Source organism: Haliotis rubra, unplaced genomic scaffold (genome assembly GCF_003918875.1).
Source record: "Haliotis rubra isolate DU_JTF1 unplaced genomic scaffold, ASM391887v1 Scf32, whole genome shotgun sequence".
NCBI lineage: Eukaryota > Metazoa > Mollusca > Gastropoda > Lepetellida > Haliotidae > Haliotis > Haliotis rubra.
Genome location: NW_025766991.1, coordinates 1,613,504 through 1,627,777, shown reverse-complemented (window position 1 = coordinate 1,627,777; position 14,274 = coordinate 1,613,504). Strand labels below are relative to the sequence as shown.

Genomic DNA, 14,274 nt, shown 5'->3' with positions numbered 1-14,274 from the left:
AAAGTATAATTCAGTTTCATCTGGAATAAACCATCTTTTACCCATACTGTCTAACGGTTTATCATGTATTACACGTCACCCTCAATCTTGAACTTGTGATTGTTCTTACATTCGTCCGCTTTATTCCATTGTAACATATGCCGAAACAACAGCTATGGACCCCTTTCCCCTTTTTAGAGCTATTGACGCTTGTTGGCATATGCTAGTGTTTGACGTCCAACATACTAAAGTGGCCCTTCAGTAATTACACCGGGTGTACATATTTATCATGTCGATCAAAACTGGTACAATAATCTGTGTCGAAACGTCCCACTCACGAAATATAAGAAATTGTTGTCCACAAAATTTGTCAATATTGTAATTTTAGGCTGTCATGGTTGGTTGTTTAACGCCGCACTCAGCAATATTCTGTGGAGTGTTCTGTACTCGTTCACCAGGTGTAATATGTAAGCGCTTTGAGAATGCAATGTGCATGAAAAAATGCGCAATATGAAAGGACTTTTTATTATCATTATTATGCGATTGCCCATGTGCCTACAATATGTGAAGCCCATTTGTAGTGTTAACTGCCTTAATAACGATAAAATGCTGCTAAATAGCCAATTCAGTCACTCTCGTCAATGGAGACACGTTTCAGGTAAATGCAGTACGTGATGAGCGTTAACTTAGACAACCCTACTTGTTCTCGGTGTTTCATGTAATGTGCAAACCCCCTTGTAATACAAATCAATAATAGCAATTTGAATCTATGATCGTTTGTTAAACAACTTTTATCCTAAGTTGAATACAATTCTGAGTGCAATTCATCGGTACAGACTATAATGTGATGTTATTGAAAGTCGGCATACCACAGCATCTGTTCGATCGAAATTCAATACCGCTCAAGTTGTAAATGTTTCCCTTTTATCAAGGTCATTTTTAATTTTATCAATACGCTTTCATCGATCCACTTTGGTTTTGATCTACCGGGTTGTGAAAATAAGACCCCCGGGCTGAACAGAAAGAGATATGAATGATGGCCAACATAAGTCACCAGCAACTGATTCTTGCCACAAAAGTGAGTGAGTTTAGTTTTACGCCGCACGGTCAGTAAATAATCGAGTCTGAACCAGACAATACAGTGATCAACAGCATGAACATCAATTTACGCAATTGGGATACGATGACATGTGTCAACACAGTCAACGAGCCTGACCACCCGATCCCATTAGTCGCCTCTTACGACAAGCATGGGTTACTGAAGATCAGTTCTAACCCGGATCTTCACGGATTTTGACACAAAAGGCCACTAAATGGGATGGAGGACGAGCTTGGGTGATTTGGTTGGACACATGTCGTTACAGTCACCAAAACATCAGCAAGAAAGGAAATTAAAACAAATAACATTAACATCAACATCACAGTCATATAACTAAACATAATGGTCACAATATAGACTTCTCCTTTTCGGACCTTGCGTTATTCTAAACAATGGTTTAGGTTCCACTTGTAAATACTCTTCCTCATTAAGAACTGTTTGGTTTTCGAACACCTGGTGTCATATCGATTTTCAGTTATCATGAAATATACTTTTCACAGCCTTTACATCAAACGGACTCTGTTTCCGAGGATAGTAACGATTGGGTGTTCTTTTGCACTGATGTTTTATATTTTTATGATAAATAATAAAAATATGTTTGCCATAAGCTTGCAAGATCAGAGGCTTCGATTCCAGAAGAGTGGAACTGAAGAGGTAATATTTACGCATAAGGTTCGGAGTTGTGCTTCCATTTCTCTGTCCGCTCCTTTGCAGTTACTACTTGTTCTTTGTAGCGAAGACCCCAGTCGAAAACACCTTTCACCATGTCCGTTAAAACTGGTGTGTATCTAAAGTCTTGGTAGTGCACTCCATCAACGGTGGGTTGCGCCATGGCAGTTCTAGAAGCCAGATGATTGAAACATTAGGTTGAGCTTCTCCATATGCTCCTTTACATAAAATAGCTAAATATTTTCTAATTAATGGATTAGTTGTAGAAAATAATTGAACACACCTTCTATCTGTTGGGTAATAACATATTTTGGTAAAATATTCTGCCTCAGTTCCTTAAAGAATGAACATATAAAGCAAAAATGAAAATCGGTTTCCACTTCTGGGCTAATACAAAAGCTCTTGGCTAATATAAAAGGGACAAAACCTTAAACGTTTTCTTTCTTGAACTGTTAAGCTTTCTACCATCTGATATCATAAGATTATGACCCGAACAACGAAATTGTGATAATGAAATCCTATAAACTTTAATATCTAAGTCTGTCAAATATTTTTCATTAGCATAATCAATTCTAGTACTTCTATGAAATGACAAACTAGAGTATTTACCAAGTGCATCAGAATACAGCTGTTATCAATATGGATACACCTTTGCCTAAAATCTAACGTAATGATGCAGCTGAATGAATGTTAATTTTGTAATCGTCCACTGCAGGTCTATCTTATATAGTTGGTCTTACAGAGACATCAAGTGGTGCCATGTCATATTATCTTACCGCACACATAAATGTCGCTTTCTGATTGACTGAGCGCTCTTCTGTTATTTTCAATGTACCCCGCTTACAAGTAACATTTCAATGTACCCCGCTGTCAATGGCAACTCATTCTGTACTTCGTGGTAGTAATTTCTTATCTCGAATAACATTGAATCACGTAATGATGTACGGAAATTACCGATGGTTTGTGAATGCAAATCGATGGAAGGGAGATAACTCTAAATCTGTTTTTCTTGTTTGCAAAATCTAGCGATGGCTACAAAAAGATTTGTACCCGTGCTTCAAACAAATCAAAATTAACATTAAGGTGTTCGGTAAGATAAATACGTTGTTCACTGGTCCCTCGGGGCCCATGGGTTGATGTACCCTCGATGTTTGTTTATGTTCCCTGAGCCCGAAGGGTACATCAACCTCGTGACCTCGTGACCAGTGAACAACTTATAATGAACCCTTTGTGGTAATAGAAATAAGTATACTCACCTATCACGAGCAATTCTCTGAATCAGGGGAGGTAACCAGTTCACATTAACCTCACAATGAGGCTCAAGTATTACAAGTATTTCAGATTTTGCCTCCCTTGCTCCTCTTGTCCGAGAACCCATAGCCCCAAGTCTCTTTTTGTTCCTGAACAATTTGACCAATCCACTGAACCGGCGAATATAATTATCTAGAGGCGCAAGAAGGTGATCTGAAAAGTAGATGATGGTTAAGATATACTTGAAATGAATACTGCAGGGTGAGTGAGTTGGGTTTTACTCCGCTTTTAGCAATATTCCAGCAGTATCACGGCGGGGGACACCAGAAATGGGCTTCAGACATTGTACCCAAGTGGGGAATCGAACCCGGTCTTCGGCGTGACGAGCGAACGCTTTAACCACTAGGCTACCCCACAGCCCCGAATACTACAGGGACCTGGGTTAGAATACGAGAAAGTCATCACTCAATTACATATTCCTAAAGGCAACGTAATTGTTAAGCTTGTCCAGTTCAAGTTGCAGGTCATTTCGACATGGTGTGCCGAAGCTCGTGATATCAATCACTAGTTTATCTCTCCAATATTTGATTATTTGCAGGCCGTAAGTGAAGCAAGCAACAATCACTTCTAAAACAAAGTGCCGGATCACTTGTATCTAAAACTCTGCATTTCCTTGCAGAGTTGACCCAAGAGGATCCGGGTTAGAATTGGTGTTCAGTAACCCATGCGTAAGAGGCGATTAACGGGATCGGGTGGTCAGGCTCGCTGACTTGGTTGACACATGTCATTGTATCCCAATTGCGTAGATCGATGCTCATGCCGTTGATCATTGGATTGTCTGGTCCAGACTCGATTATTTACAGACCGCCGACATATAGCTGGAATATTGCTGAGTGGGGCGCAAAAACTAAACTTACTCAGTCCTTGCAGAGTTGCGTTCCTTGGGCACGCCAGGAAGCTACGAATGTGGGTTCGAGATCACTTTCCCGTTCGCCTCAATTGTGTTTCTATGTTTGCCAGCACCAAACCAGTGTTGGTGGTTTTCGCCAAAGCGGTAAACGTCTCAGTCACTCATCACTGCGGGGGTTAGTCCTACATTAAGCTGGCGATTCGCTATATGGACTGGGAAGTCAATTAGGTCATTACTGGCTTCTATCCACATCTGCTAATCACTTGTACAAACTCTTCCCTTGTGTAAACAATACCTATTATCTGTACGTACATCTCATCTTTCATCTCCCGTTTCTTAGCCAATTTATTGTTCCTCCTGTGGGGATACGTAAGTCCCAAAACATTCAAAGTAAGTTTAAACATACCATTATTTTTAAGCGTAGAATATGTGTTATTTTAACTTATGGCTAAATTGTCTAAACTTGCTGACAGCTGAAGGGATGGTGTAAATCCAGCTAGGGTCCATGCAGGAAGCAAATGTACTGTAAGTCCCCATGGTCCCTATTATGATGATCTACCTTCAGTCGTTAGCAATCTACAGCCTGTTTCTATATTGTCTTGTCATTTATAGTTCCAATATTTTAGATTTAATTGCTAGTTTTAAATAGATATATGTGATACACTGGTAGTTTTACTGTTCTTCATCAACATTTTTTTTAATTTCTAACTTTATTCATCTTTAATATAATTATAAAATGTTCTCGTCACGATATGGCTGAAATATTGCCGATGTGACGATAAATATTAACTCACTCACTCACTCCAATTTATTGTATATACATGCCACACTGGCTTCTTGTCCATTTAGTATATATACTCACTGATGTATCTTGTTTGTTACAATTCACCTGACGAAGGGACGTTGACATACAATAAAAAACAGTTGTCATCCATAATATTTGCCTTTTAACTGGACTTGTGTTAAAATCAGCGCTTAAATACAATTCGCTCGCACACAGGACAGAACTGTTCCACAAGGTTGACAACACGAAGGTATTCTACACATTTACCAATGTTTGAAATGTGATCCGAAATAAATATAACAAACACACATCATATATATATATATATATATATATATATATATATATATATATATATATATATTATTTACCCCCCAGGACATTTGCAAATATTCACCATTATCAACCATTTCTCACGGGACTATCCAATATGTTTCAAGAGGAGTGTTTAATTATGTTCATTGATTTCGTGTACTTTCAAGCCTATAAAACATACAAATCATTTCAGATGACAACTTTATGGATGATCAACTTCTTTAATTTAACAATAGCGACGTTTCCGTATAGGTTCTTATGCTTGAAAACGGTAAAAGAACCTATAGTCCGTTTGGCTCAAAAGCGGACCGATGAATTGCAATCTAACTCGAAAACTAATAAACATAAAATACTCAATGAAACGCTGATCATAAACAAAACATCATACCCACTCTGTGAGGTTTTTGCAGATTTTTTGTCCTAAAAGTAATAAATTTGTTTAACAATCTATCATTAAAATATTGACACAGTTCACTATTTGTTACGAGGGAGGAGTGCAGAGAAAAGGGACAGCCAGGTGTTCGAGAACGGATGGAGACGGCACAGCACAGGTTAATGAATAAATAACTTTGTCTGTGATCGTGCTTCTCGAACACCTGACTGTCCCTTTCTGCAAAATCCTCACAGAGTGGGTATGATGTTTTGATTATGATCAGCGTTTCATTGAGTATATTATGTTTATTAGTTTTCGAGTTAGATTGCAATTCATCGGTCCGCTTTTGAGCCAAACGGACTGTACACCGAAACGTCGCTATTGTTAAAATAAAGAAGTTGATCATCCATAAAGTTGTGTCATCTCTATACCAGCAACTTCTAAAATGCCACTCAAACAAAACAAATCATTTCAGTCAATCTCACCGTGAAGCCCATTTCTGGTGTCCCTCGCCATGATATTTGCTGTAATATTGCTAAACGCGGCGTAAAACCATACTCATTCGCTCGCCCGGCCGCCCGCCCGACCGACCAACCAACCACCCAACCAACCAACCAGCCAACCAACCAGCCAAACAATCAACCAACCAATCAACCAACAATCACTCAATCATTTTCACTGCACATTATATAGGGGCGAAAATGGTGGCAAATGTAAATCTGTCCCCACCCTTGGTGCTTGCGTCGTCCACAAGGACCAACTCTTTCAGAAGGGAGGGTGGGGAGCGGTTGATGATGCTGTTGATAGTCCTCAGGAGCGTGCTGTTGCCTTCATTGTGAAAGATGACAATCACAGAAGCACCTGGTAGATTGCTTGGGTAGTGCCAGAACTTGCACCTTGAAAAGCAAAGAATTTTGTTACCGTTTGGACGGAATTGTGTAGATGTTTAGCATGAACAAAGCAAACGCACGTGTCGGACATACGGAAAAATATACTGTGCAGCCCAAATTTTTGAGAGGTTTAAATTTGAATCTTTAACTCTCATCGTGCAGAGTTAAGGCGTAGAACAATTTAGTGGTACATCTTCATGTATTTATAATTTACCTTAAACATGACAACTTTCAAACTTACTTTAAAAAACCTCTCTCTCCGACTCTCATGTTCACTTGGTGTGTGAGTGAGTTTTAGTTTTACGTCGCTATTAGCAACATTCCAGCAATATCACGGCGGGGGACACCAGAAATGGGCTTCCCACATTGTACCCATGTGAGGATTCTAACCTGGGTCTTCGGTGTGACGAACGAATGCTTTAACCACTAGGCTACCCAACCGCCCCTGATGTCCATCATGTACGTGTTGAGCATTCATATCAAAACCAAAAACAAAAGATAAACAAAACAAAAAACAAAACAAAACCAAAAAAAACAAAACCACATTGTACCCATGTGAGGAAATGAGCCCGGTTCTTCGGTCCATTTCTGATCTTCATCGCCGTGATATTGCTGGAAAATTGCTAAAAGCAGCGTAAAACCCAACTCACTCACTCTTCGGCCTTACGATAGCCACTGGACTATCCCACTGCCCCCATATTCACTTTGACTTGCATAGGCTCGCGGGGTAGTGACATGTACTATTGACAAAATGGATTCAGATGTTACTCACTCTTTTGGTCTGGTGTCAGGGATAGAGCGCTGCAGCGAGATCTGGTCGCTCACTTTCATGTCGCAGCCGTAACGCATTAATGAATCTTGGTCTGGCTTCACTGGCTTTACTGGTCTGCCCCCCTCACCTGCAGACAAAAAGAATGCCAAAAATGTTTAGTGAAACTTTTATTTATCTAAATATGTATAATCGACAATTTGAGTGAAATAAAATGTGGAATGTGGTTGATAAGTGATCATTTCATACGATTTGCCATTATTTCTTACCTTTCCTTCTTGTTTTATACCCGCCGTGATATTGCTGGAATATTGCTAAAAGCGGCCTAAAACCGTACTCACTCATTCACTCTGTTTTATATAAACAGCTATGTAGTTTTGATTCCTATGAAAGGAGGAAAAGCTAAACTAGAATATGGTACCAATTACTCAATATCTATAAAAGTTTAGTGTGTTATCTTACGATATATCAGTTGATTAATACCTACCAGGACCTTCCACGACTCTCTCTGGAGGAGGTTCAAAGTTGCCCACCTCCCCCTCTTTGTACACAGCTTCCATCGATCCTGTAGGGTGGTGTTGTGGTTCAACCTCGAACTCATCTGGCTGCACTGCTCTCAGTTTTGGTTTATGAACCTGCAGTGAATTACCTACGTCAAATACCCTTGAAGCTCCGTGTTAGAATTGGTCTTCAGTAACCCATGCTTGTCGTAAGAGGCGAATAACGGGATCGGGTGGTCAGGATCGCTGACTTGGTGGACACCAATTCCGACAAGCAATGCTCATGCTGTTGATTACTGATGCATGCGACATTATACAGCACCATAGATTCTACTGATGGGAATGGAATCTTGATGCATGTGACATTATACAGCATCATAGATTCTACTGACGCATGGGAATGGAATCTTGATGCATGTGACATTATACAGCACCATAGATTCTACTGACGCATGGGAATGGAATCTTGATGCATGTGACATTATACAGCACCATAGATTCTACTGACGCATGGTAATGGAATCTTGATGCATGTGACATTATACAGCACCATAGATTCTACTGACGCATGGGAATAGAATCTTGATGCATGTGACATTATACAGCACCATAGATTCTACTGACGCATGGGAATGGAATCTTGATGCATGTGACATTATACAGCATCATAGATTCTACTGACTCATGCTGTTGATTACTGATGCATGTGACATTATACAGCACCATAGATTCTACTGACGCATGGGAATGGAATCTTGATGCATGTGACATTATACAGCATCATAGATTCTACTGACGCATGGGAATGGAATCTTGATGCATGTGACATTATACAGCATCATAGATTTTACTGACGCATGGTAATGGAATCTTGATACATGCGACATTATACAGCACCATAGATTCTACTGACGCATGGTAATGGAATCTTGATGCATGTGACATTATACAGCACCATAGATTCTACTGACGCATGGAATGGATCTTGATGCATGACATTATACAGCACCATAGATTCTACTGACGCATGGTAATGGAATCTTGATACATGTGACATTATACAGCATTATAGATTCTACTGACGCATGGTAATGGAATTTGATGCATGACGCATGGGATTCTGGACGCATGGATGGAATCTTGATGCATGCAGCATCATAGATTCTACTGACGCATGGATGGAATCTTGACATTATACAGCACCATAGATTCTACTGACGCATGGGAATGGAATCTTGATGCATGTGACATTATACAGCACCATAGATTCTACTGACGCATGGGAATGGAATCTTGATGCATGTGACATTATACAGCATCATAGATTCTACTGACGCATGGAATGGAATCTTGATGCATGTGACATTATACAGCACCATAGATTCTACTGACGCATGGGAATGAATCTTGATGCATGTGACATTATACAGCACCATAGATTCTACTGACGCATGGGAATGGAATCTTGATGCATGTGACATTATACAGCACCATAGATTTTACTGACGCATGGGAATGGAATCTTGATGCATGTGACATTATACAGCACCATAGATTTTACTGACGCATGGGAATGGAATCTTGATGCATGTGACATTATACAGCACCATAGATTCTACTGACGCATGGTAATGGAATCTTGATGCATGTGACATTATACAGCACCATAGATTCTACTGACGCATGTGAATGGAATCTTTATGCATGTGACATTATGTAGCACCATAGATTCTACTGACGCATGGTAAGTGAGTCTTGATGCATGTGACATTATATATCACCAGAGATTCTACTGACGCATGGTAATGGAATCTTGATATCTGGATTCTAACAAGACACATGTTTATGTGAGACGTAATGACAAAAAAAGTCAAAATTTCGAAAATAACAAAGAAATCAATGTAATATAAAAAATAAGGTATTATACCTAAGCGTTGCCATTAGTCACCGTACAAGTGAACATTATACCTTAGTAAACGTATCGTCCTTGCTGTACGAGTGAAGCTGTTCCACTCGAAAGTAGTTCATTGACACCCCGAAACAAATGAGAAAGAGGGCGCCCGTGAACATCGTTCTCATCCATCGTCTCCTTGTGCGAAACATGTCTGAAATTTGAAACAGGCAGCTTTAAAACATCGACCGTTGGAGGAAATTGCCTCTATTAACCTAAGTTAATTCACTCAAAGGGAATACCAATACACTGTTTTTTTTCTATAGAGATACAATTATTAGAGTATATTCTGGGTTGCTGCAGTTTTACTCTTATGTATCTTGTGTCTTCATGAGTGAGTGAGTCAGTTTAGTTTTACACCGCCTTTAGCAATATTCCAGCAATGTCACAGCGGGGGACCATAAATGGGCTTCACACATTGTACTCATGTGGGGAATCGAACCCGGGCATTCGGCGTAACGAGCGAACGCTTTAACCACTAGGCTACCCAGCCGCCCCTGTAAATTGAAGAAGCTGTGGCGACAAGTACTACTGGTGCTAGCGAATTGCTATGTGTTAGACACATATGTTCCTCTGATCTTTTCCAGGTGGTCAGTTGTTGGTTTAGGTTGATTAAAGATTGACAGAAGATGTCTTTATATGGAATAACCTTTCCATCTTTTTGTATGGAGTAACGTGTCCATCATAGCTTTGGTCTTACCTAGTCAGATGTCGTATGTGAGTGAGTGAGTGTAGTTATACGCCGCACTCAGCAATATTCCAGCTATATGGTGGCGGGCTGTAAATAATCGAGTCTGGGCTAGACAATCCAGTGATCAACGGTATGGGCATCTATCTACGCATTTGGGATACGACGACATGTGTCAACCAAGTCAGCAAGCCTGACCACCCGATCCCGTTAGTCGCCTCTTACGACAAGCATGGGTTACTGAAGACCAATTCTAACCCGGAACTTCACGGGTCGTTGTCATTTTGTGTTTACGGTATGACTTGGGTTACAAATGTAATGGGTTAGCAATTTTGCAACTGTCTTACTTGAAAAAGACACACCCTAGCCACACAGGGAAACGGTGAGCGTATCCTGACCAACCTTGGTCACCTATCGCAAACGCATGCAAAGGCAAGTCAATTGTTCACGATGGTATGCATCAAACAGATAAGTGAGAACGACCACCCGATCACGTTAGTTTCCTTTTACGACAACATGTGTTATTGAATAACATATCTGATTCAGGCTGTATCAGTTGAATGAAGAATAATCATTCAGTTGCAACTGTTCTCTGCAAAAGTCTTAACTCACAGGGGAAAGTTGCATATAAACACTATCAGCGCTATTCAATACACGCACAGAAAAGTTGGTACACACGTTGGCAAACGAGGTAGATGCATTAGAAATAGATTTTGCGCGAATTAATTATTGACAGTCGTTTAATATATGATCCCGAGTGAGTGAGTGAGTTGGGATTTACGCCGCTTTTAGCAATACTCCAGCAATATCACGGCGGGGGACACCAGAAATGGGCTTCACACGTTGTATCCATCTGGGGAATCGAACTCGGGTCTTCGGCGTGTCGAGCAAAAGCTTTAACAACTAGACTGCCCCACCGCCCCTCGCCTAGATGAATGCTACCACGCCAACTGTCGTTCATTTCCCGATTTCAGTATGACCAGGTTGCCAGTAGTGCGGAGGGTAAATGAATTAACAATAGCTAGCATATTATTGAATTGGCTCACGTGAAAACCAGACGAACCGAATCAAGCGGCTGTCGCCAAGGGCATTGTTCCAACAGAAATCATGAACAGAATTGAACTTTATTTACACTGCGGTAGCGCTCTGCGGTATTGGAGGTACAAGCTTACATCATTATGTACAGCTTAAATACATGTATGAAACATAAACATGAAGTCGACAGCTGTGAGCGATTGCCTGTGATGACGTAGTGTGGGTGACCATTGTATGTATCTGGGAAGCAAGCTAGGGGTCAATCAAGGTGGAGAAATGTTGTTTTTACAGATGAGTCTAGGTTTAACATTTCCCATAGTGATGGACGTCAACGTGCCTATAGACGCGTGGGAGAACGTTATGCACAGGCCTGTGTCTTGGAGAGGAATCGCTTTGGTGGTGGTTCCGTGATGATTTGGGTAGGAATAACAGCACGCCAAAGAACTCCTTTGGGGATTGTTCAGGGCAACTTAACTGGTGTGGGCTACAGGGATCAGATTCTTCGACCTGTGGCAATTCCTTTTCTGCAACGTCATGGCCCTGGGTTAACATTCCAACAGGACAGTGCCCGCCCTCATACGGCAAGGGTTGCTATGAATTTCTTGCAACACCACAACGTTGACTTACTGCCTTGGCCTGCAAATTCACCGGATCTCTCCCCGATAGAGCATGTTTGGGACGAGATGGATCGACGTCTACGCCGTCTTCCTCATCCGCCAGATAACGTCCTTGATCTTGCAACAGAACTTGAGAGAATCTGGCGTGACATCCCACAAGCCTTCCTTGCACGTTTGATGGGCTCTATGCGTCGTCGATGCACTGCTGTTCTCAATGCCGATGGTGGACATACCCGTTATTGAGCTTGTGACATGGTCGTTTGACCCCTGTCCCGCTTGTGGACTCGTGACGTCATTGTGACTGACTTTTCAGTTGAAATTCTCCCGACTTGTTATGGTCTCATGATCCCTCCATTACGGTTTATATGTACCGTTGACATTGTTATCGTACTTATCAACTGGGATAATATTTTGACAATGCACAGTTTCTTTATGTGGCTAGTATAGTTTGGGGATATCGTTTGGGTTCATCATGGAAAACAATACGTTTTATTTCAACAAGTTATACAAGCAAATAAACGGTAGAACCATCACGGTAACAAAAGTAGCCTGTACATGCGCTACTCTAGTGAGTAGAAGAATTGTTTTTTTCATATTATATAACATAAAATTATAATACTCGCACTGGTCGAATATATGGGGAGAACAGCCGACCTGACACGCACATACGCACATACAATCTCCATATATATATATACAGGTGTATATATAAAAGTATGTAACCTTAACTCACCTTTATTCAGGTGAGATATGTTTGATATTATTGATGTAGTTAGTAATATGATGTCAATGAAATATATGTAAAATCATGTTTTAATGTCACTAAGGTAGTATCCTGGAGTAATGATAATATTCAGCAACGATAATATTCAGCAACGATAATATTCAGTCACACGCACTAGTACTGTACTGTATAGTGGTTTGTGGTAGTGAAGAAAGAAGCCAGCAAAACAACCATGTAAACATGTCCTGTGTATGTGAAATTTATCATCTGATGGAGGGTGTTATCGGTGCAATAAAGCAATCTGATAAACTTGGTATCCAAATCTGATAACTATGCAAATTAGGTCAATCCACGAACTACTTTCACAAAACTCCATACACGCCATGCGAATCCTAAAACGTTTAAATATTTCATTGAAAACGTCGTCACGAATTTACATTGTTTGTAAACAAACATGGCTGCCCCCATTCTCAAAATTGGTGATTCTGTAAGAATTGATGACCGAGGTTCTGGAGTCGTTACTGCAAGTAACTGACTTTGGTAAACATGAAACGGAGTACTTCGTTCAAATTGAAGGCACTGATTATGAGGTACGACTGAAAGGCAGTCGTCTAAGAAAGGTACCAACCAAGGATTTCGATCTGTCGATCACAATACTGACGACGATCCGTTCCGTCAGGTATCAGAAACTGATATTGATGAGGTGATTACCCGCAGTGGAAATAGAAACACTGCCAGGAAAACCCTGCACGATTTTGTTGTTCTTTTTAGACAGAAAGATCTTATTTTAAGTATGAGTTATGTTTACACTGTATTAGCGACTAGTCACAACTATATGAACGACCTTCACCTTGGTGTACCGCTAAGTATTCTTACGCGAATGCTCGATTCTCTTCATATAACACGTACGATTTGCTTCTGTTATTAGAGTAATTTTAAGAATGACATTATTTGATAAAGAGATTATTAACCTCGTGTGTTTCCGTATCATAAATATCATATATTAGGAATACAAAATATGCATTATGTTCGCCAAAGGAATTTTTATTCTTAATACATGATATTCATGATACGGGAAGACACAGGTTAATAATCTCTATATATGTGTATATGAAGTCATCTACATGACACGTCTTATCGATAACAACGTCTTTATATTCTTTACACGACGTTTCAGAGCTAATTCTTTCCGAATTTTATGAAGATGTCCATATAGTGTCAGTGGCTTGAGTTTTACGGACCTTTAGCAATATTTCAGCAACATCACGGCTGCGGACACCAGAAATGGGCTTCACACATTGTACCAATGTGAGGATTCGAACCTGGATCTTCAGTGTGACGAACGAACGCTTTAACCACTAGGCTACCCAACCGCCCCTGATGTCCATCATGTAAATGTTGAGCATTCATATCAAAAACAAAAACAAAAGATAAACAAACCAAAAAATCCAAAAACAAAACAAAACAAAACCCAATTATTGTCCGCTGAGCATAAACCCTTAATTTACAATGGAATTGACATGATATTGTGATATTATTGGGGTGGCGGATGACGGTGCTTGTATCATTTATACATTGATGGAAACATACTCACATAGATCATTTCCGGATGATATACCCCCCACCACAAGCGGGGAACCCCCCTCCTCCAAGGACATAAACGTGTTGAGGAGTGTACGCACACGGTTTAGTCATATCGTTACTTCATATCAAATATATA

At 40.3% G+C, this 14,274-nt stretch overlaps 1 protein-coding gene across 2 annotated transcripts in view; it reads right to left on the bottom strand.

The window, feature by feature from the left end:
* Window positions 1–14,274, bottom strand: part of LOC124283673 (N-acetylgalactosaminyltransferase 7-like) — a 55,359-nt gene that overhangs the window by 18,226 nt on the left and 22,859 nt on the right. For both annotated transcript variants that reach the window (XM_046719672.1, XM_046719673.1), the window contains exons 2-7: window positions 9,508–9,644; window positions 7,527–7,674; window positions 7,043–7,169; window positions 6,110–6,276; window positions 3,004–3,211; window positions 1,744–1,917 (exon numbers count right to left, since the gene is read on the bottom strand). In XM_046719672.1, the coding sequence (XP_046575628.1) occupies window positions 1,744–1,917; window positions 3,004–3,211; window positions 6,110–6,276; window positions 7,043–7,169; window positions 7,527–7,674; window positions 9,508–9,644 (961 nt within the window). The remainder of the gene's footprint in view (window positions 1–1,743; window positions 1,918–3,003; window positions 3,212–6,109; window positions 6,277–7,042; window positions 7,170–7,526; window positions 7,675–9,507; window positions 9,645–14,274) is intronic.